This window comes from Rutilus rutilus, assembly GCF_951802725.1.
Source record: "Rutilus rutilus genome assembly, chromosome: 9".
Lineage (NCBI taxonomy): Eukaryota > Metazoa > Chordata > Actinopteri > Cypriniformes > Leuciscidae > Rutilus > Rutilus rutilus.
In genome coordinates, this window is record NC_140223.1 from 6513773 (window position 1) to 6538488 (window position 24716).

The 24716-nt window shown below is 42.0% G+C and overlaps 2 protein-coding genes across 2 annotated transcripts in view; one reads left to right on the top strand and one right to left on the bottom strand.

The window, feature by feature from the left end:
• The window catches only part of LOC311296617 (alpha-2-macroglobulin-like), a 30648-nt gene extending 23403 nt beyond the window's left edge, over window positions 1–7245 (top strand). Inside the window, exons 23-35 of the mRNA XM_084418463.1 lie at window positions 280–363; window positions 450–626; window positions 753–828; window positions 962–1118; window positions 1261–1335; window positions 1424–1586; window positions 4877–5070; window positions 5154–5366; window positions 5480–5598; window positions 6308–6389; window positions 6475–6558; window positions 6659–6764; window positions 6886–7245. Coding sequence (XP_084274589.1) covers window positions 280–363; window positions 450–626; window positions 753–828; window positions 962–1118; window positions 1261–1335; window positions 1424–1586; window positions 4877–5070; window positions 5154–5366; window positions 5480–5598; window positions 6308–6389; window positions 6475–6558; window positions 6659–6764; window positions 6886–6926 — 1571 coding nt within the window. The 3' untranslated portion in view covers window positions 6927–7245. The remainder of the gene's footprint in view (window positions 1–279; window positions 364–449; window positions 627–752; window positions 829–961; window positions 1119–1260; window positions 1336–1423; window positions 1587–4876; window positions 5071–5153; window positions 5367–5479; window positions 5599–6307; window positions 6390–6474; window positions 6559–6658; window positions 6765–6885) is intronic.
• A 4020-nt stretch (window positions 7246–11265) lies between these two features.
• On the bottom strand, window positions 11266–14148 carry LOC311296675 (uncharacterized protein C14orf93-like). The gene is made up of 7 exons (XM_084418562.1): window positions 13491–14148; window positions 12672–12790; window positions 12250–12547; window positions 12094–12154; window positions 11834–11927; window positions 11628–11746; window positions 11266–11520 (listed from the first exon to the last, which is right to left on the bottom strand). Coding segments are annotated over exons 2-4 (396 nt in total). The 5' UTR covers window positions 12768–12790; window positions 13491–14148; the 3' UTR covers window positions 11266–11520; window positions 11628–11746; window positions 11834–11927; window positions 12094–12152.
• Between the last annotated feature and the right edge of the window lie 10568 nt (window positions 14149–24716).

Consider the following 24716-nt stretch of genomic DNA (forward strand, 5'->3'; position numbering starts at 1 on the left):
ACCAAATTTGAGGACCAATAGAGGGAGCCAAAATATACTCATATGTATCGGACATTTTAATTGAGAAAGTTGAAATTTGTCAGCCTTTCATGACAACTGTAGTTTAGTTGTTCAGCTGTGCCAATTGTGGCCATTTTCTCCCTTTTTCCAAAGTGCTTGAATCACAATAATTCCTGTTTTTGATTATATTATTATTATTGGGACTTCACAGGTGGTATAAAAATGTTTATAGCGTTACTCTGCTGATCACTGATGTGTTTCTGTCTGTCTGGTTCATAGGTGACAGTCTCTCAGAGGAAGTGGCTCTGACTCTTCCTAAAGATGTGATAGAGGGATCAGCCAGATCCTCTTTTTCAGTCATTGGTAACATTTACAAACATGAGCAGAAATGAGGAGATTGGCTTTAGACTTATAAAATGTAGTGAGCGTCATTTGTGTATGGTTTACAGGCGACATATTGGGTCGTGCACTGAGGAACCTTCACGGATTATTACGGATGCCGTACGGCTGTGGTGAGCAAAACATGGCTGTTCTTTCTCCCAATATTTACATTCTGGAGTATCTGGAGAACACGGAGCAGCTCACCTCGGCCATCCGAGAGAGAGCCACAGGCTTCCTGCAGAGCGGTGAGAGACAAAATCATGTCAAGAAAATACTGAGATGGTTTGATACCAAATTATACATTATTCAACACACCTGTTGAAGTCACCCAAACAAACTGTTGAAGTGTTAACCATTATCACACTAAACAGGATACCAGAGACAAATGAACTACAAGCATTTGGATGGATCATACAGCACATTTGGTCATGGTAAAGGGAATACATGGTAAATATATTTTCACTATTACTTTTGTTTAACAGAAATAATATCAAGGTAATCTACAAAAATAAACCCAATAAACCCATTTAAAAATTTGTCTCAGTTCAAATGACTTTAATTATATCTTCCACACCATCAGGTTGACTGCCTTTGTGCTGAGGTCCTTTGGCAAAGCACAGAAATACATATTTATTGATCCAAAAATTATTCAGAGTGCAAAGAATTGGTTAATAAGCAGACGGGATTCAGATGGCTGTTTTATCCAACAGGGAACACTGTTCAACAACAGAATGAAGGTCTGTCATCTTCTATCTATCTCTCTATCTATCGTCTTTATTCAGACTTTCTCAAGCCAACATCACAGTTTGTCTAGATGAACTTTCCTTCAGTGGTTTGAGTGTGTTGATTTATTTATCCTTTATGTCTAATAAATTCTAGGGTGGGGTGAATGATGATGTGACCATGACTGCCTACATTACTGCATCATTGCTTGAACTGGAAACTCCAGTCACAGTAAGTTCATCTGTAGGAAACATGGTATAAACTCATAGAAAAAATGACACTCACAGCGTCTATTCCTCTGTGGGGGTTTTTGTCACAGGATCCTGTCGTCAGTAAAGGTTTGTCATGCTTGAGGTCCGTCATTGAGAATGTCAAAAACACTTACACCACTGCCCTGCTCGCCTACACTTTCAGTCTGGCTAGAGACACGGACACTCGACAGCAGCTTTTCAAGAAACTGGAAGATGTTGCTATTTCAGATGGTAAGAGGTTTGTTTCTGATGACTTTCTGTTGTCTTTTATGACTGTGTTGTTGTTTTTAGTAACACTGTAGAAAACTGTTCCATCATTAATGAATAACTACACAGGAACAAATGAGTTACACACTATTAACATTCTTGTAACTACATTCTAGTCATTACTAGTGTGTTCCCATGATCTTCAGTTTAGAATATTGATCCAAATTATTAGTAGTTCCTTTAGAAGGATGTAGTAACACTTGAGTCATTACTAGTGGATTACCATAACCTTATATTATACATTATGGATTATTAACATTAATTATGAACCTGTATACAGTAGTTCTTTGTAGTAGTAGTTACTGATTAGCTAAGAGTGAACTACCACATTGAACTATTTCTTACTAATTCATTAATCAGAGTTTCTTGTTAGTTAAGTATGGGATAATGTACATCCAGCTGGTTGTTCTCTCAGAATAAACCCAACAGGGTGATCAGGAGGGTCTTGCGTGAGCCTGAAGGGGTTTATTCTGCGATAACCAGCTGAATGTGTCACGACGGAATAAATACAAAAAGGTGCGAGGACTCAAGTGCAGAGAAATTATATTTATTTATAAAAGAAAAACAAATACAAAACAAAACCCACGAGGGGGGAAAACATAACCAGAAAATACAAAATCAAAAACTGAACAAGAACTTACTGGGGAATCACAGGGAACAGGAAACATTAGACAACGAACCGACACAGACTGCAAACAAGAGGGGACTTATAAAGGGAACTAATCAAGAGGGAACAGGTGGAAGAACTTAAACAATAATCAGATAACAAGGGGGAGGGATCAGACAATGACATGAGAACATGGCCCAAAATAACAAAACACCCATGTGCAACACAAGACAGGACAGGCATGTGACACTACCCCCTCCCTACGGAGCGGCTACCAGACGCTCCATCAGACCAGGGCGGAACGGGAGGGACAGACCAGGGCGGAGTCTCTCCCTCGGGCGGCCAGGGCGGAGCAGACTGTCCATCGGGCGGCCAGGGCAGAGACTTTCCCTTGGGCGGCCAGGGCGGAGACTTTCCCTCGGGCGGCCAGGGTGGAGACTTTCCCTTGGGCGGCCATGGCACCGGAACAGACACCACCGGCTCAGGAACTCGAACAGACACCACCGGCTCAGGAACTGGAACAGGCACCGGAACTGGAACAGACACCACCGGCTCAGGAACTGGAACAGACACCACCGGCTCAGGAACTGGAACAGACACCACCGGCTCAGGAACTGGAACAGACACCACCGGCTCAGGAACTGGAACAGACACCACCGGCTCAGGAACAGACACCGGCTCGCCGGCGGCCATCTTGTCCAAAGACACAGGCTCGGCAGACGTGACGTGAACAGTCTCTGTGGCGGCCATCTTGTCCGAAGACACAGGCTCGGCAGACGTGACGTGAACAGGCTCGGCGTCGGCCATCTTGTCTGAAGACACAGGCTCGGCAGACGTGACGTGAACAGTCTCTGTGGCGGCCATCTTGTCCGAAGACACAGGCTCGGCAGACGTGACGTGAACAGGCTCGGCGTCGGCCATCTTGTCTGAAGACACAGGCTCGGCAGACGTGACGTGAACAGTCTCTGTGGCGGCCATCTTGTCCGAAGACACAGGCCCAGGCAGACATGACGTGAACAGTCTCTGTGGCGGCCATCTTGTCCGAAGACACAGGCCCGGCAGACGTGACATGAACAGTCTCTGGCTGGGCAGACGTGACGGATCGCTGGGGTGGTGCAGGCAGTGCGAGCAGCTCGGGCGGGGCCAGTAGAGCATGACGCCTGGGTGGCGCGGGCAGAGCAAGACGCCTGGGCGGTGCATCAGGGATGGCAGTCACCTCCGGGATGGTCTCCGTGTTAGGAGCCACCGGACTCGAGATCACCGGACTCGAGATCACCGGACTCGGGACCACCGGAACTGGGACCACCGGAACTGGGACCACCGGAACAGTTACGGAGGGAGCCTTTCTCCTCCTCCTGTGTCTTGGAGCCACCGGACTCGGGACCACCGGACTCGGGACCACCGGACTCGGGACCACCGGAACTGGGACCACCGGAACTGGGACCACCGGAACAGTTACGGAGGGAGCCTTTCTCCTCCTGTGTCTTGGAGCCACCGGACTCGGGACCACCGGCACCACCGGCACCGGGACCACCGAACTCGGGACCACCGAACTCGGGACCACCGGAACTGGGACCACCGGAACTGGGACCACCTCCCTGGCAATTCTCTCCCGATGCCGACTAAGACCCTCCACCATCACCTCAAAACTGACCCGATCAGCCAGTCCATCAGTTCGTCAAGCGCATGATTGAATAAGTCCTTACGAGCCTCCTCGCCAAGATTCAGCCCCTCAGCTGCGCTACAGAACACGTGACTGAATTCTCTCACCCCCGTCCCCTGCTGACGGAGGGAGACTAGATCCTGAAATCGGAGAATCCGCTCCCAGTGCGGACAGGAGACTGGTTGCGCCCCCTTTCTCCGCTGAGTCCTCATTTGGTCGGTTCGTTCTGTCACAACGGGATAAATACAAAAAGGTGCGAGGACTCAAGTGCAGAGAAATTATATTTATTTATAAAAGAAAAACAAATACAAAACAAAACCCACAAGGGGGGAAAACATAGCCAGAAAATACAAAATCAAAAACTGAACAAGAACTTACTGGGGAATCACAGGGAACAGGAAACATTAGACAACGAACAGACACAGACTGCAAACAAGAGGGGACTTATAAAGGGTTCAAACAAGTTCAAACTAGACGGACATTTAAGAGATACGGTATACAGTCATACTACTTATTACACAGCAGATACTGATTTGAGATTAAGCTGTTTTAAAATCATACTTGTTTGTTGTCTAATAATCCAACAGTGTACAAAAACACTGTCGCAAAATGGCAGCATCTGCGTTTGAATGAAACAAGAGAGAGCGAGTCCACGAGACTGGATGGCATAATTAAATAACCGTACACAAAATATTGATTCGACTGAGTTTTAATATTTTATTAGCTCACCAAAAGCAAAACTTCCATGAAGAAAGCCCGTTAAGCCTGTGTTTTCAGCGGTTGTTATCGAGCAATAACACACCACTGGATGGTGCTATTGACCAATCAGAATCAAGTATTCCACAGATATAATAATAACAGTAACTAGAATGTTAATAGTGTGTTACTCATTTGTTTCTGTGTAGTTATTCATTAATGAACAGTATTACTTTTTTTTGTTTTAATCATGCTCCTTGAGTTACGCATGTGTCTTTTGTCCTTAAGGCTCTTCTCTCCACTGGTCTCAGTCTGGCTCTGCTGATGACTCTGATTCTCTGGCAGTGGAGATCAGCTCATATGTGCTGCTTGCTGTTCTCAGTGCAGATTCAGTCACTACAGCTGATCTGGGCTATGCTAACAGGACTGTTAGCTGGCTTGTCAAACAGCAAAATGCTTATGGAGGATTCTCCTCCACACAGGTTACTCAAACCTCTCCAATCAAACACATTATTGCTGGTGTGAATGAGTAAAAGTGGCATTACTGAACACATTTATTTCCCAGGACACAGTGGTGGCTCTTCAGGCTCTGTCTTTGTACGCCACCAAAGTGTTCAGCTCTGACGGCTCCAGCACAGTGACGGTACGGTCAGCAGGAGACACTCTCCACTTTAATGTCAATCAGGACAACAAGTTACTGTACCAGGAGAAGCAGCTGCAGAAACTTCCAGCCAAATACAGCATTGAAGTGAAGGGCTCAACCTGTGTGTCTGTGCAGGTCTGTAGTGCGTTCAGCTTCATTTACTCACACTCACTTTCTCTCTTGGCATTTTGGTTATTCTGCTGTGAGATGATTTATGAATGTGTTTTTGTTTGTGTTGACTCTCTCAGATGGCTCAGTTCTACAACATTCCCACTCCTACTGAAGCGAAAACATTGAGCATTGATGCTAAGATTGAGGGAGATTGCAAAACATTGGGACAAAATTTCATTTTGAACTTCACTGTCAAGTAAGAGAATTTGTATTTAAAGTCCCCCTGTAGTCAATAATTGTATCCCTTAAAACTCATCTTTAAATTCTTCATGCCTTAAAACGGCGTGAATGCAACTCTACACCCTTGCCTCATCGAGTATATGCGGTTCTATGAATATGCAAACGAGCCCCGCCTCCACTCACTCACAGTAGCTCATAGATCCACTCGTTGACGATCACACGTTGATCTGATTGGTTACAAGGTAGTTTGTGACGTCAGAAACACCAGCGATTTCAAACCGTGTTTTTGAGACTGTCTTAGATTCACTGCAGTTTTAAGGAGAAAATATTCAGGTGTCGACTTATGGATTTACACATGGTTTGTCTTAAAGCATATTAAAAACACCACATACACATATTAACAACATTAATAGCTTGATTTTCACCACAGGAGGACTTTAAGTCAAAAGACTAGAACATGATTATGACTTAAGATTAACTAACAAATAAATGTTTTCTGAATATTTTTTAACATCTTAATAAACACAAAAGCAATATAAACTGAAACGGCGTATCTCAGTAGGTAAAACACTACACACTGACTTGAGATGCAACATTTTTATTATTGACACATTATGAGTGATTAAAACTCTGCATGTGTCTTGGTAATTATACTGGCTTTTGTTCTCTCTTATTTGTACATTTATATGAGGCATTTAAGAACCTTTTCATTTGCTCTTTTCCAGATATGATGGTCTACAGGAAAGGACTAACATGGTCATTGTGGATATTAAACTCTTATCTGGATTTACAGCTGATACATCAATGGTGCGTTTGAGTGATTCATCACAAAATGTGTACAAATTTCTAGAGTTTCTCTTTTTAGAAATTAATCAGCACTTTTTCCCCACAGCTTAAAACTTCTTCCGGAACGTACAGAAAACTTGTGGAACGGGTCGATTCTAAAGATGATCGTGTCATTGTGTATTTGAAGAAGGTGAGAAAACAGCAACATTCATATGATTTTATGTCTTATGTTGATTCATAAACGTTTTATCCGTAATGTCCATGACTGATGAGTTTGTTTCCTCCTGTAGATCCCACAAAATATTCCAGTGAATTACCAGATACGAACGAAACAGGTTCTTCAAGTGAAGAATCTCAAGCCAGCTGTGATTAAAGTGTACGATTACTACCAAACAAGTAAGATTTAATATGCCAGTGTTGAATGCTTTGATCAAGTGATGCACATTGTTTATTCAGATTTAATCCATGTACAGGTTTCCATTGTTGTACGAATGTGAACATCTTCTTTTTCCTTCAGGTGATCAGTCAGAGGCCGAGTACTTCTTCCACTGTGGATGAAGCTGAAGAGCGTCACCTTATAGTTCAGCTTGGATAAATATGTTGGAACTCTCTAATGTTGAATATTATAATGTTTATTCTTTATCCTGGACAAAATTATTTCCAATTCATCATCCCAAATTTGAACAAACCCCCAAACCTAATCAGTTTTTGGATATGTCTCTTGAGATCATGACTTATTAATTTACAATGCATATGATTAATAAAAGTGTTGAAAACAAGTTATGGTGAGATGGTTGAACTGTTGAATGTGTAGTAGCTACATGCTATGGCAACATTTCTGAATCAGACGAGGTTATCACGATTATATCTTGTGAATTTCTCATCTCAGCTCTGCTTTTTTTAATCTTGTTCTGAGACACTGTAGACACAAGACACAAGGTTTCTTGAATAACCATGTTTATGTGGCATAAAGAGCCTTTTTTGGTACTGCAAGAACCCGCCTCATAAGTTCTTAAAAGAGCCTCTAACAGTTCTTCATGTCACTTTATAAGATTCTCTGTAGAACCATTCATGAAAATGTTCTTTATGACCCCATTTTAAACAAACATACAAAGAGAATCCAGGAATAAGATTTAAGTGTTTATTGCCTTTATACATTGTGCCAGATAAAAGCATATGAATACATACAGTAAGGCATTAAACATGACATTTTATAAATCAAGCAAATTGCAGAATTTTAAAAAGAAAAAACAGTAGAAACACTCACCAATAAACCAAAAAGCAGACTACAATAAACAGTCCACTCCAAATGAAAACAGTAGTATTAAAGGGATAGTTCACCCAAAAATGAAAATGTTGTCATCATTTACTCACACTCAAGTTGTTCCAAACCTGTATGAGTTTCTTTCTTCTGTTGAACACAAAAGAAGATATTTTGAAGAATGTTGGTATTAGAGCAGGATTCTTGTTTATATAGAACATTGTTATTGAACCGCATGTTTAACAGTGCTATTGTTGTCGGCCTCATCGAAGTTCACACAAGTGAAGTTTTCACCGGAACATACCAACTCTGAAACAAGACCAAATATTATCACATAACATTTTGGACACCTTTGTTTTTATGCATCTTTGATTTTGTTTGCATTTCTTCTGAAACACCCTGTTTTGACAGGGTTTAACAATTTTTAACATCACCATTTTCAATCTATTGTAGCATGTCTATTTTCCTTACACTTTGAAAAACAGACTTCCTAGAATGTCGGCAGCTGGTAAAAATTTCTGTTGCCAGCACCACATAATCTACAGCAAAAGAAAAACATTTACAAAAGTTGCGAATGTGCGTTTTGTATGTTGAAATGTATGTTATTAAATTAAAAATGCCATGAAACAAAGACAAGGACACATCTTTCTATAAGTGACCCTCAAAATCTGTGCATACAACAAAACACAGTGCATCTGTGTACGATGATTTATCAGAAAATTACTTTTGTCTCTTTGTTAGAAGAAAAACTTAAATCAGCTGGTGCTTGATAACTATTGAAGTTATTAAACACCCCTGAATTCGGTAATGACGTGTTTTACGAAATATTGATATCATGTTTTAATTTTAACTCAATACATTTGAATGCGCTAATGGTCTATGAACTTTAACATCTTAATATTTGGTAAAATTAAATTAAAGCATGCGCAAAATGAAATACATCCTAGCTACTTTCTAAATGCTTGTTACGGAACTTATGGCGAACAATTTACCCGTGCATACGTTTAAAAATAAAATATTTATATATAAATATTTTGGTGTAATTAATAGACATCTCTCTGGTGGCATATGCATAACTTCTCCATGAAGCTACTTCTGACTCCCTATAGAACCCCTCCAGCAGGGCGGGCTGAGCTCTATCAGTTGTCCTGATAAACTCTACACGGAGCTCAGCCTCAGTTATCGCACACAACCCCGGTTTTCCTAACTGAAGGGCTCTAGCTCTACTAGCCGTGGACTGCTGACAAGGACCATTGTCTGGTTGTTACCAAGGGGCAACATTCTAATCTGAAAAATGAAGCCTACCCGGAAGTGCGAAAAACTGCAATACATTGAAAATCCGCTAGGGGCAGGTCCCAAAAGGGAGCAAATGTCTGTTTTCACAGCATAAATTCATGTTTTTACAGGTTGGTCCGATGGACTTTTATTGTATTTTTCGATAGGTTCCGAGTGCCTGACAACTGTGAAGGGGGTGAATGTTTTTCCAACTCGTTAGTTTAGATCGTATTTAGATATAAAATGTATGACAAATAAGGGCGTGGTTAACTTTGATTGACAGCTTGATTGACAGCTGATAACGAGCATAGGCTGCGCCAAGGAGAATGACAACATAAGAAGCGCCATTTTTTAATATACAGTTGAAATAATACTACTGTTTCTGTATCATGAAATATAGTTTTAAGAGTTTTTCAGGCGAGAATGTAGTTGTTTAAAGCTCAAATCTGTGGTTTATTTATAAAGATTTATGAAAATTTTATCCAGGTTGTGAGATCCAGACGATCAGCAGATGCTCAACGCTCATGTACCCCGCCTGGAACAGTCTTTCCTCGGCTAGTCGTTCTGACGTTTGCCGCTGACTCTGGCGTCTCTGTAGTGGTTAGACATGAGATATAATTCGTCTTGTGTATATCTAACGGGGGATTTTTGGTATCGTGAATCTATAATTTGTTCCCTGGCCAATAGTTTTGGCTGAGGGGAAGTTTCATAACTTTATAAGCTATTTAACTTTACCGTTGTATGGTTAGACTAGAGCGCTGACTTTGTATGTTTGACTGAATTGTTTGCTTTATTTGTATAGCTTCTTGTACCTTTTACTTATACTTTTATAATGGCTAATATTGATAAAACTGAAATTTAACAAAAAGAGACTGGGTTGAGTTTTGTCATTTTAAATTTTAATACAACGAAGATGATCTGTAATTGTCACGGTGTGGGTTTTGTGTCTTGTTCTTGTCTGTCATGTGTTCCCCTGTCTTTGCATGTTTAGCTGTCTCCTGTTATGTTGATTAGTCTTCCCAGGTGTTTCTTATTTACCACACCCCCTTGTTATCTTGTTTAGCTTGGTTGTCTGTGTATTTAAGCCCTGTGTGTTAGTTCAGTCATTGTTATTGATGTTGTGAGGTTGCATGTTCTTTGTTCTGAAGTCTGAGTTTATGTCAAAGTTCTAGTTAATTTAATAAATACACCGTTGCACTTGGATCCTGCTTCTTGCTTCCTGCTCTGCATCGTAACAGAATAACTCACCAAAAATGGATCCAGCAACTGTGAGTAACCAGGCCCTAAGGAGATTCCTTGCTACTCTTTTTCAAGATGGCCAGCCCATGGAAAGGTATGTGAAGGACTTCTGGGCTTGCTGCCATTTAGCGTCACTAGATGACGTCCAGCTCATGGATCTGTTCTGGAGCGGTCTGGACGAGGATATTGCTCAAACGATGCCAGAGGACTATACCGGCTGGACGCTAGAAAGGTATATTGACCTGGCCCTTTTCCTGAGTAATTCGTCATTTGCTGTGGGCATGGAGGAGAAGCTTCGTGAACCCGCAGTATCTCTTCAGCCTGTTCTTCACGTCACGCCAGCCATCAAGCTAGTCACCGGATCGGTCTATTATCGTCCAGGACTGGTATCCAGTGTGGCCGATTCCCCGCTGAGGTCAGTACGTGTTGCCATAAGGGCCATCGTGCAGGAGTCTTGTCCCGCCGAGACTATCCTGCATAAATCATGTTTCACCGAGACCTTCCTGCCTGAGTATCTTCCTGCCGAGCCTGCACTTCACGCCAGTCCACACTGCATGAAAATTGGGATTTCCGACCCCGTAAACGGCCGCAAATCTCCCTAATTTTCGGCAGTTAACGACAATTTACAGCCTGTGAACGTCGCGTTCGTCTGTGCCGAATATTGCCGGAAACGAACCATGACGTATGCAGAGCGCTCGCGCCGGAGGTGTGAATGGCTCTAATTACCATATGAATAGCAGCTCCCGCCAGAGAAAGGCTTGAATTTCCTCACTCACTATTGGTTGAACCCACGTGGTTTAAACAAGAAAAATCACTCGTGATTGGTTTGCAGATCTGTTACTATTGGTCACCCTCGCTCATTAAAAATTCAAATAATTATAATATTCATATAAATAATAATATATAAATTATTTTTTTATATTCATAATATGCTATTCTGTGGTATATTCATGTCATTGTTAACCTATGGACTACACTATTATTACCATCAAGGACATTAATTTATAAAGGAATGGAACATTTGCCAGGGACATGCTGTTTATTCAAAGAAAGCGCTTTATTAGCACAGACACAAAACAATATACACCTATGTACAAAGCATAGATCATCTGCACACAAATTGGAAGCTCAGTGTCTGTTTTCATCTTCGGAGCTGTAGGTGACTAGCGGCGTTCTCTCTGAATTCGATCCACTTTGAAAACGTCTGTGGTGCGTTGCCCTGTATTTAGGAGTCTCCTCTAATCTCGACTGCAGCGTAGCACAGAGCTCTGTGAGCTCCTGGCTGGTGGTTGAACTTCATCTGACATCAGATCTATGGTGGCGCACTTCCAAATGCCCACGTCATCCTCACCTAGCACACCGTCTCGCTTCTAGCAGCTGTAAAAACAACCAATACAGACAATCAGTACTGTGATGCACTGTGTATGGACACAAAACATCTATTAATGCACGTGAAAAATAGTCACATTGACTAAAAATCGTACCCTCTTTCTTCTCGCTCGACTCCGAGCTGAACTCTTCACAGCTTCGGCCTGCAATGCCAGATCTGGTTGTTAGTACGCAGGAGCTTCAGGTACAGTCTCGTAGTATGTCTTACAGGCAGCTGGAAAACAATTAAATGAGAGTGATATGAATAAAAACGCAAGTCACAGTAAAATGAAACAAGGAGAAAATAGTAAAAGTTACTTACAATGTCGTCATGATCAGCGTCATGAAAATCTGGACTTGCAGACATAGCTCTGAGTAAATGTGAGGTTACGCCCTCGTTATGAGGCGAGGTTACTCTATGGAAACAAAATGTATGATTAAGATCGTAAACTATAACGGATCTATTTTCTTATACAAGAGAATGAAAGCATATTCTTTGAATCTTACCTTTAAAATGTTTGTAAGTTTTTATGAAAGTAAAAAAATAAAAGAATGTAAGATTCTTTTTTTTTTTTTTTTTACCTTGATCCAGTTCGTAGCGCCCACAATTTGTCTCAGAGTTGTGAAGATGGCATACTGCTTCCTGTAAATTACAGGATTATTTACAATTATTAAACAAATAATAGCCATCAATCCCATGACCTCTTGCTTTATGATGAAATCATGAAAAACTCTTACATTTCACAAGGCCTGACAAAATACAGCTGCAGGTAACTAGCGGCATTCTGTCTGAATTCGGTCCATTTTGCAGACGTCTGTGGTGTGTTGCCCTGTACTTTGGAGTCGCCTCTAATCTCGACTGCAGCGTGGTACAGAGCTCGGTGAGCTCCTGGCTGCGACAGGACGGAGGTCGCACAATCCATCCAGACACCCCGCCGACGATGCCGTCTTCCTCATCAGACATCAGGTCTATGGAAGCACACTTCCGAAGGCCCACCTCATCCTCAGCTAGCACACTCTGTCTCGCTTTTAGCAGCTGTTAAAACCAATAAAGACAATCAATACTGCGCAATGCACTGCGTATGGACAACACACATCTATTAATGCACCTGAAAAATAGTCACATTGACCAAAAACAAATCTAATCTAATAAATCTTACCGTCTTTCTTCTCGCTCGACTCCGAGCTGAATTCACCACAGCTTCCGCCTGCAATGCAAGATCTGGTTGTTTGTACCTGAAGCTCCTGCACACCATCGTGTAATATGTCTTAAAGGCAGCTGGAAAACAATTAATTGAGAGTGATATTAATAAGAACAACATAAGTCACAGTAAAATTAATAAGAACAACATAAGTCACAGTAAAATTAAACAAAGGAGAAAAAATGCAACCGGGTGAAATTGCAGAAATACACACCGGAAGCAAACTATGCTTTTTGAAATTGGGGTTTTATTCTGACTGCTGTTTAAAATAAGTGACAGCGGTCAATGGAAGCAAGAAAAAAGTTTGCCTTGTTCGAAGAGATTTCACAAGAAAAAAAAAAAAAGAAATTGTAGAAACAGTTTACAGTAAATTTGAAGATGACAATCAAATGTCACAAAAAGCTTAACCAGTGGATCAATGCCCAAATCCACAGAATACTTACCTCAATTCAAACTGAAATGCAGTGTAATACACTGCAACTGGTCAGATTTAAATTGATTTCTCCAAACCAAAATATGTTAGGCTACAATTAAATACGATAACACAAACTGGAATACGGCAGTGGCTGAGGTAACTTAGGCCTAAGTTACAAGAGAAATAAAAGCACTTTAACAAAGCCACAACCCACGTTTAATCATGCCACGCGGAACCAGAAATATGCATTTAACCATAAAGTTATACTGTATAATCACAGAATATAGATTCAACTCATTAACAGATTTATCAAATAAACATGCCATCAGTAATTTCCCCCATAAACCATAAAACGTACATACCCAATCCTTTACCGTCCGATCACCACGAGGTTCACTCGTCACACATGCACTCCAAATAAATCTATAAACAAAAATGTACACATCAAATGTTCTTTTAACTTCGCTTCACAACTTATTTGTGCATATTAAAGATATTGGAGTAATATTTACCAAGAAAGAAGAACGTATAACACAGAATCCGATCGATGCACGCACCGTCATGGAGCTCTCCTAAACAATGAAAAATGGCTGCCGTTCTCTGGTCGCGCGCACGCGTCCAGCACAAGTGAATAGTATCGCGAGAAGAGAGGGATTTCTTAAAGGGGCCACAAACATTTTTAATGCAAAATAGAAACGAGGTACATTTTATGTAAACAACTCTAATCGTAGTTGTAACTCTATATGTACAGTAGGCATAATTCTTGTCATTGCGTATGTGTATGCAGCATGAGTCAAATACAATCTTCTGTTCGTGTTGTATTATGCACAGTGGTTGGGCTCTAAGAGATTGTGATGCTGTTTGCATGGAATGCACATTTTACCTTTGTGGCAAAGCCTGATTGAAATTAATTGTTGAAATAAATGGTTTTGTGTCTTTTTTACATAACATTGGCTATTGCTAATGACACATAGTAACTAATCTAGCTACTTTCATTAAATATATAAATTTAAGCTAAAATGTAAGAGGGTCATTCTATGAAAATGTCCATTTTTCTGTCCCTAGCCTTTACAGAAATATTACACTTTAAAAACACTTTAGGGTTACAATTTCTTTACATTTTAAAATAAAACAATATGTTATTTGAACAATTACACCCTCTTGAGCCATCAAAGTGGCAATATTTGATTTTTATGAATTATATAGAATTTCAAGCACCACAGAAGTGCTCGTCCCCACAGTCATGTACAGAGGGAAAATGCTTTATTTTGAGGTCAATAACAGATTTTTACATCATTTAAAATACAATAATGTATACATAACTATCAAATATATTATGTAAATGATATATATAAAAAATTTATAATGAAAGTAGTGGTCCCCTGAAATTGTGTCACTGGTGTTACTGTTAAACAAAAATCTCTTATTTTGAAATAAAAATCACACTGCTATAGCTTATGTTTGTATGCAGGCCTACGGAATTTATATTCACAATACTTAATAACTAATATTATTTTATTGCATTTATATTAGTTGTTTGAAGAGTTACAAAAAAGCGGTCGGTCTTAACACAAGTTTCAGCCGGCAAGTCGGTCGGACTAAAAGGGGGAACAAATAAATAATTGGGTCGGTAGGCTACTAAACTGACAGGGTCGGTCGGGTTACGGCAAACAAGAATATTTTTAAGGATGGCCTTAGACTATTGTAACTCACTTTATTTTGGGATATCTCAGGCCTCTCTCTCTCGTCTACAGCTAGTTCAAAACGCAGCAGCTAGACTTCTTACCGGGACACGCAAATATGAGTTGATCACCCCTATTTTATTCAAACTCCACTGGCTACCTGTCACATTCAGGATTGATTTTAAAATTTTACTATTTGTGTATAAAGCTCTTAACAAACCGGCCCCCCAATATCTGACCAATCTCCTCTGCCCGTACACTCCATCTCGTACTTTGAGATCCAGTGATCACTGTCTTCTCATCGTGCCCAGATCCAGACTTAAAAAACGAGGCGACTGCACTTTTGCGACTGCTGGCCCAAAACTTTGGAACAGTCTACCCCTCTATATCAGACTAGCTCCCTCAATTTCCATCTTCAAAACATCCTTGAAAACTTTAATACCCCTTGACACAACTATTGTTTTTTTTTTTTAATTGTCCTGTTTCTGCCCTGCATTTTATCTATTGCCCTGTACAGCACTTTGGTCAGCCTTGGCTGTTTTTAATTTTGCGTTATAAATAAATATTGTATTTTTTTTAGAATTAAGTTAATACCTTTGAGTCACCTGGGATAAAACTCCCCCTGCTACCCTCATTTGCATTTGTAAAGCTCACAGCAGTCTCATTTACATGTTAAAGCATTAGAGGGAGGGGGGTCACGGGGCAAGCAAGTCCCACGTCAATTTCCGACAATTTCCGACAGTTTGCAGTGTTGCCTGTAAATTGCCGTTTGCAGTCGTAAACCTGAACTTCCACGACAATCTACAGTGCCGGTAACTGTCGAAAATCCCACTTTTCATGCAGTGCCAGTCAAGCCTGCACTTCACGCCAATCCAGAGCTGTGTTCACCGCTGGTCCTGCCCAGCACAAAGCCTTCACCGCTGGTCCTGCCCAGCACAAAGCCTTCACCGCTGGTCCTGTCCAGCACAAAGCCTTCACCGCTGGTCCTGCCCAGCACAAAGCCCTCTTCGCCGCCGGTCCTGCCCAGCCCAAAGCCTTCCTGGCCGGTCCTGCCGCCCAGCCCAAAGCCCTCTTCGCCGCTGGTCCTGCCCAGCCCAAAGCCCTCTTCGCCGCTGGTCCTGCCCAGCCCAAAGCCCTCTTCGCCGCTGGTCCTACCCAGCTTAACGCCCTCGCTGCCGCTGGTCCCGTCAAGCTCAGAGCGCGCTGATCCTGAGCCAGAGCTTCACGTCAGTCCTGCCGAGCCAGAGCTTCACGTCAGTCCTGCCGAGCCAGAGCCAGAGCTTCACGTCAGTCCGGCCGAGCCAGAGCTTCACGTCAGTCCTGCTGAGCCAGAGCTTCACGTCACGTCCGCCCGTCCAGAGTCTCGTCCCGCCGAGACTAAATCTGATCCTGAGCCTGAATCTGTTCCTCTTCCTCTTTCTGCGCCTGTGTCTTCGGACAAGATGGCCGAAACCACGCCTGTGTCTTCGGACAAGATGGCCACGCCGAACCAGTGTCTCAGGACAAGATGGTCTCCGCCGAGCCAGTGTCTTCGGACAAGATGGCCGCCGCTGAGCCGGTGTCTGTTCCTGTCCCTGAGCCGGTGTCTGTTCCTGTCCCTGAGCCGGTGTCTGTTCCTGTCCCTAAGCCGGTGTCTGTTCCTGTCTCTGTGTCTGTTCCTGTTCCTGAGCCAGTGTCTGTTCCTGTGCCGTGGTCGTCGCCTCCCGAAGGGACCTCTCCGCCGTGGCCACCCGAAGGGTCCTCACCGCCCTGGCCACCTGAAGGGCCGTCTCCGCCCTGGCCGCCCGAGGGGTCGTCTCCGCCCTGGCCACCCGAGGGGTCGTCTCCACCCTGGCCGCCCGAAGGTTCGTCTCCGCCCTGGCCGCCCGAAGGTTCGTCTCCGCCCTGGCCGCCCGAAGGTTCGTCTCCTCCCTGGCCGCCTGAAGGGTCGTCTCTGCCCTGGTTGCCTGCACAGCCTGCACCTCCATGGCCGTCTGCACAGTCTGCTCCGCCCTGGCCGTCTGCATGTCCTGCTCCACCCTTGTCGCCCACGCTCCACGGCCCGCCTTGCCTATATCCGGTTCCCAGTGCGGGCCTGGCCCTCCGGCCCTCCCCCAAGACCGCCTCCGCTTCACCGCCCTCCTGAACTTTTTGTTTTTTATGGGCGTCGGGAGCCGCCCATAGGGGGGGGGGGCTATGTCACGGTGTGGGTTTTGTGTCTTGTTCTTGTCTGTCATGTGTTCCCCTGTCTTTGCATGTTTAGCTGTCTCCTGTTATGTTGATTAGTCTTCCCAGGTGTTTCTTATTTACCACACCCCCTTGTTATCTTGTTTAGCTTGGTTGTCTGTGTATTTAAGCCCTGTGTGTTAGTTCAGTCATTGTGAGTTATTGATGTTGTGAGGTTGCATGTTCTTTGTTCTGAAGTCTGGGTTTATGTCAAAGTTCTAGTTAATTTAATAAATACACCGTTGCACTTGGATCCTGCTTCTTGCTTCCTGCTCTGCATCGTAAGAGTAATGTTGTTTACTGCAATATCTGTTGTTTAGTAAAAATGCACATATTGCCTGGACCATATTAAAATGTTTAATATTGTTATATTATATTTAAACGAAAAGAGGCAGGTTTGTGTTTTATATTTCGTTTTGTTATAAATAGGCAAACGTGCAGTGAATATAATCAATACGCATTGCCTGAACCACATTTGTGTGGCTATAATGGTTATGAATTCTTTAACCCTCTGGGGACCAAAAACGCGCCCGCGCGTTTTGCTCGTTTTTTTTTTTTTAGCAATGAAAATAAACACTAAATGCTCTGTTAATTTTGATCTTTCATTTTCGTGTAATACATCAATCGATCCTGTTCAGTTTCTATTTTTTTTCTGTATACTCACAATAAAAATAAAGTGTTTTGCTTTTTGACAAATAAAGAAAAATTAACATGATGCGATTTCTGCCTTCTCTCTGTCAGTAAACTCCCATTTGAAATGCGTTCGAAAATGATCTATAACTCCGCGAAAATTCAGTCAAACAGGCAAACAGACCCACGGGCATAAAGCTTGAGATCGCATCTTTTAACACTCTGGGGTCTGAGGTGTTTTTGGGGTCCTTGAGATGTTCTGACATGCCCTGACATTTGTGCTTTTTTCAGTTGCTTATAAACATATTAATGGCAAAAAAAAATTACACACTATTTAGCACAAACAGGGCTACCATAATATGTGAGCAACAAGAATGTACATGTCTGCATTTTTGAGAGAATAATGTTTATGCGTGGTTATTGAAAAAAACTAAAAACTAAAGTTTCTGAAATAAGGCCATAAAACACATACTAAATATGTGCCAATAAGACTTTTGTCTAATAGATGTCATTGCCTAGTGTTTTTTCTTCAAAATGATGTGAAAATCACCCTGCCTAATCATTCACATAACACAATACATTGATTTGAATTTTGCAAAGCACTTTCTGTTTGGAAAGGCAATATGCGGAGTGGGCGTCACAGATCATGCATATTTAGTGGTTCACACCTTAGGAGACAATGGGGCCTGCATACTTAATTAGCCATTCATTCAGGTGAGTCACTGAGCCACAAGAATGCAAGAGCAACAGTTGGAAGCATCTCAATTCTTTTTTATTTTTCCACATATTGTGCTTGCAATTTGGCCTATAATATCCAAGGAAAACATGTCTAGTAATTGTGCAGTTAATTCTCATACTGTATTTTCAGTTTTGGAATATTTATCCTCTCCCCAAATTTGTCACTAATAAAACACAATAAAAATTATTTAAAGAAAAGGCTTATATTTACCTTTTAATAGTTTGTTTACATCTACCTTGTAAATATATTTTTTTTATTAAAAAGGTTACAATTACAACAACAATTCAAGTGTAATCTTTCTTTGTAAAAACTAAAGTATACATTTTATCATATATATTTCAAAGTTAAGGATTTGATTGATTATTTGATTACTTTATTTTTGACAAAACATACTATATTTAACATGAGCAAATATCGGCAAACAAAAGCTTATTTGAGTTGGCAGATATTTTACAGTAAAAATGTATAATCTATCCAAAACTAATCAATGAAATGTTGTCTTTCATATGTCTGTAACATAGGTCTTTCATTCATTTTTATTATAAGAAATATAAATGTTAATTTGCAGTTTAATACGTTGCTTATACAAATACATTTTATTTCAACATATTTCAGTCGATTTTTACTCAGTATAGCAATACAGTTTGCTAAAACCGAAACATTCATTCACAAACAAAACGCCTGACTGTAACGTTGTTTTTTATGAAATATTAGGGCATATAAATGTTAATTTTCAGTTTAATACGTTGCTTATACAAATAGCCTACATTTTATTTCAACATATTTCTGTCGATTTTTACTCAGCTCAGTATAGTAATACAGTTTGCTAAAACATCATTCATTCACACAGAGACGCAATTTAAATTTAAACTGTCTTTTTGCGAGCTGTGGTAAACAGCGCGCATCTCTGCGGCTGCCGTTCATTCATTCACAGAAACGCAATTAACTTGAGAAGGAAAAAAAACTTACTACATATTCGGATCCTCTCTCCTGCAATACCGCACTGTCTCTGAGGTAGATTTTCCATTATTATTATTCCTCACAGCGCTGCCAGATGGTGTAAACACGTAGGCTACAATGATATGATTAAACTTGTGTTTCCTCGAGCTGATATGGGGGCATTCACAGGTTTGCCTCAGTAATTTGCGTTTGAATAGCTCGCGCTCTCCGTGGGCGGAGTCACATTACCTTTGAATGAGCTCTAATTAGCTCAACTGGAATCGCTCTCTTTTAATACAGATTTCACAAGATGAGAATATTTGTTTTTTATATAAATTACCTCATTTTAAAGAAGAGAATTCAAGCTTCATGCCTGTGTGACTGTATGCCTGTTTGACTCAGTATTCGCTGAGTTATTGTTCATTTTCGGACACGTTTCAGAATGGTCTTCACTGACAGAGAGAAGGCAGAACTCGCATCACGTTTATTTTTCTTTATTTGGCAAAAAGCACAACAGTTTGTTTTTATTGTGAGTATACACAAAAATAATACACATTTAACAGAATCGATTGATGTATGAAACTTGCTTGTAATATCAAAGTCAACAGAGCAAAATTTATTTCTTTTGAACTGAACTGAAAAAAATCCAGCAAAACGCGCGGGCGCGTTTGTCGACCTCAGAGGGTTAAATGAAGTAATTTATATAAAAAACAAATATTCTCAGCTTCTGTAATCTGTATAAAAAGAGAGCGACTCCAGTCGAGCTCATTACGAGCCATTCAAAAGTAATTTGACCACTCCCCGGAGAGCGCATGCTATTCAAATGCAAATTCTAAGAACCATTTCAGTCTGTGAAACGCCCCCACATCAGCTGTAAACAAAGCGCGTCGCAATCGAGTGAGGCATAATATAACCTACCTTATGGAGAAAAGTTTCCTCAGAACAGTGCTGATATGAGGAGCAATATCTCCTGATATGAGGAGCAGATCCCGCTGAGGAGTGAGGTAGGCTGTTTTCTTTTCTCAAGTGTTGATGTGGAATAATAACGTTAGTGTAGGCCTATGCAAACCGCAAAAAGATGAATCGCATTTCTATAATATGACTCGCCTTTCTGTGAGATGAATGGTACATATTTGTAAAGACTGTTTAACCTAAATATGAATCGCGCGTCTGTGTGTGAAAGAATAAACTGCTTTGCTATAGCCTACTGAGATGAGTAAAAATTGACTGGAATATGTTGAAATAAAATTAGCATTTATATGCCCTAATATTTCATAAAAACAACGTTACAGTCAGTCACTTGTTGACTAGATTTGGGTACAGTTTTTAGGCTACTGTAGAATATACTGCCACATCAAATAAGCTTTTTAAATTAATAAGCTGTTTAGCAATTTCTGCTCATATCTAACGTTATATATATATATATAACTATATATATATAACTATATTATTATATATATATATATATATATATATATATATATATATATATATATATATATATATGCTATATTCAAACTAATGAATACATGATAAAATGTAGGCCTATAATCTTTTTTCTTTTTCTTTTTTACAAAGAAAGAGTACTATTCGATAGAAGGATTGGACTGTAACAGGTGATGATTTATTATTTCTAGCTTTCCTCAATGGGGTGTCGATCAGAACACAATGGATTGAATCAGTTCCATGCAAAGGAGGTTTATTGTTGACAGTTTTGGCTATGCACAACACAGCAGTACACAGGTGGCTTAAAGTATTTAGATGTGTGTGTTTGTGGTCTACAAAGGGAAAGAAATAAAGATATATATTAACAAATGTCTCTAGTATTATTATACAAACATTACTTCCAAATCTACATTTCTCAAATAAAGAATTATCAAGTTCGATTCTATATTAAATAAAGAAATCAATATACAAGCAACAAAAATATGTAACACCGCCACCCGGTGGTCAGAAATGGCATAACATACAAAACCGAAACTAAATCTGAGGTAATTTAAATGAACGGCACATAATCATACAGATCGCGTCCTTAAACTCGAAATAACAAGAGTTTCAAATACTAATGTAACGATCACACATACATATGTACAAATCAAACACTGGGTGCAATATAAATATTATAAATTGCAAGTAATATCGAACATAAACGGCACACTCACGAGCCCTCAACCTCACGCGATTAACGGATTCATCTCTCTTAAACATGCATCACTTTATGAAAGTATGACATCAAGGCTTTACAGCTCCTTAACAAGTATTGATCACCAAACTAGGTAAACAGTCAACTTACATATATTTATTGACGCACTTTGCACACACAGTCTTGCTTGTACAGTTCCGCTCGTACAGTCCCGCTCTCTGCTGATGATGACTGACAGTAAGTAGCGCATGCGCACATGACTCGGCCTACACTATATGGACTATACCATTAGTCACTAGTGTGGCTTTCATCCCCTTCATCTCGGATCTCTGGAAGAACAATCAGTCGAGCGATGGGTCTTGTGTAGACTTTGTCCTTAATCTGCACCTCGACCGTTCGAACTCGATTATCAGCCCCAGGAAAGACATTAAGTACTCTCCCGATCTGCCAGAATGAACGGGGTAATTGAGGGTCAACAAGCATGACAACTGTCCCGGGTTTGATGTCTACTGATGGATTCTGCCACTTTCCCCTGGCCTGCATGTTAGGTAAGTAATACTTTATGAAGGCCGTCCAGAATCTGTCAGACAATACTTGTGAATGCCTCCATCTCCGTCTTCCTAGGAGCTCAGACACTGGATATATGACTTGGGGTAGGGACCCATCTGGCCGCCCCATTAAAAGGCAGTTTGGGGTGATCGGATCTGCATCAGCAATGTCTGCTGAAACGTAACCAAGAGGTTTGGAGTTGAGGATGGCCTCAATCTCTATGAGGACAGTTCGAAGCACTTCTTCAGTTACTGATTCTGAGCCCAGGGTTGTATAAAGTGCGGCCTTTACCGAACGAATCTCGCGTTCCCACACCCCTCCAAAGTGTGGAGCAGCTGGAGGATTGAAATGAAAGCTAATTTGTTGCTTCGCTAGCTGCTGTTGCAGATCACCACTGAGCTGACTGAAGGCTTCTTTAAGCTCTCTCTCACCACCTCGAAAGTTGGTGCCTTGGTCCGAATATAACTCTGGAGGTTTCCCACGGCGACCTATAAACCGACGTAGTGCCATGAGAAAGGCATCACTATCTATAGATGTCAGCACCTCAAGGTGCACTGCCCGGGTGGTCAAGCACTTAAATAAAAGTCCCCACCGCTTCTCCGTCCGATGACCTATTTTGACCAGAAGAGGCCCAAAGCAGTCCATTCCGGTTGAATGAAAAGCAGGCTTGAACAACCGAAGTCGTGGTGGAGGGAGATCAACCATCTTCTGGGAGGCTGGCTTCGACCTCCATTTACAGCATTCAAGACATGTTCGCTGGTGCTTTCTCACTGCCTCTCTCCCTTTCAGTATCCACACATTTCGACGGAGCTCCGCAAACACTCGCTCTGGTCCAGGATGGCAAAGGCGAGCATCATATTCCTTTATGAGTAGCTGAGTGTTAGGGTGACTGGAATCCAACACGATAGGGTGTACTGTGCTTGGGTCTAATCCTTCCACCCGCCTTAATCGTCCTCCAACCCGTATTACCTCACTGGTGCTGTCGAACTCTGGGGAGAGACAAAGTAAGCGGCTGCTAGAACGAACAGGCTTACCACTCTTCAACAGATGGTAATCTTCATGAAAACAATCCATCTGGACCTGTCTCAGCGCGGTCAGTTCTGCCTTCTGGTAAGCACTGGCTGGAGGGGAGCCACTTTGTTCTGCCGCCCCGTGCAACTCCTGTGCTACTGCTTCGACCAAGTCTTTCCAGCTACTAAACTTACTACCATCTGCTGTCACTGGTGCTGAGTTAATCACGCCACAGAAGGCACTTCGCTTTAATTCCGTAGCGTCATCAGGCACTAAGCTGTGCATAACTGGTGGTGCTGGCCAAGTACTCTGAGGTTGGAGGAGGAATTTTGGCCCTTGGCTCCACCGATTGGGTTCAATAAGGTCCTTCAGGCTCTTACCACGGGTAAGATCATCCGCAGGGTTCCTGACAGAGTCAATGTAATTCCACCCTTTAAGGTCAGTCAATTCTTGAATCTCTGCCACCCTAGTGCCCACAAACACCTTGAAGCGGCAGGATTCGGAATGTAACCAGTGGAGGACAGTTGTTGAATCTGTCCAGAAAGTGACCTTCTGGATCTTCAAGGTGAGCTCATTTTCAGCCAGCTTGGCCAACTGCGCTCCTATTAGAGCAGCACACAGCTCCAGTCTAGGAATTGAGCACTGCTTACGTGGGGCAACACGTGATCGGGCCATGAGGAATGAAAGGTGTACCTTCCCGCATGGATCTTCTGAGCGAAGGTAAGCGACTGCCCCATAAGCCTTCTCAGAAGCATCGGTGAAGATATGGATTTCCCGAGTGACCTCTGAGTTGTCCATGCTGGATGGAATGTAGCACCTAGGGAGTACTACAAGAGGTAAGTACTGAAGCTCAGCTTCCCACACCTTCCATGCTTGCTGGAGATCATCGGGAAGTTGTGGATCATCCCAGTTCCTGTTCTTAATCCAGAGCTGTTGAACAATCACCTTGGCTCGTGTGGTGAAAGGAAGAATGACACCAAGGGGGTCATACTGACTTGCTAACACACGATATATGTTCCGCATCGTCAGAGCACTGTAAGTAACAGGTCTATGCTTAAATCCTAGGTGGTCCGACTCACAGTGCCAATTCAGTCCCAAGGTAGATTCACGTGGGTCTTCTTTATTATGTGAAAGCCACAGCTCCAGTTTGGGAGATCTGGCTTCTGGTGGCAAGTGACTGACGACTTCTTGCACGTTGCTGGCCCATTGACGGATATCAAACCCTCCGGACGCTAGCAGCTGACGAAGTTTGTCTAGTAACTGCCGTGCCTCTTGAGCAGATGGGAAGCTCTGTAGACAGTTATCCACATAAAAGCAGCGTTCCACGGAATGTCTCACATCTTCATCCGCTGTGCTGTGCGATGAGACATGTCTTTGGAGGGCGAAGGATGCACAGCAGGGACTGCACGTGGTTCCGAACGGCAGCACCTGCCATTCATAGATGTCAGGGGGATCGCCGCGTCTCATGCCACGCCAGAGAAAGCGCAGCAGAGGTTTGTCCTCAGATAAGAGCAGAACTTGGTGGAACATTCCACGTATATCACCGCTGATAGCCACCCAATGCTCCCTGAAACGAAGTAGAACACCTAACAGAGAAGGGCTCAAGGTTGGACCAGGCATCAAGGAATCATTAAGGTTCAGTCCTTTATATTGGAAAGAGCAATTGAACACAATACGGTCCTTATCATTG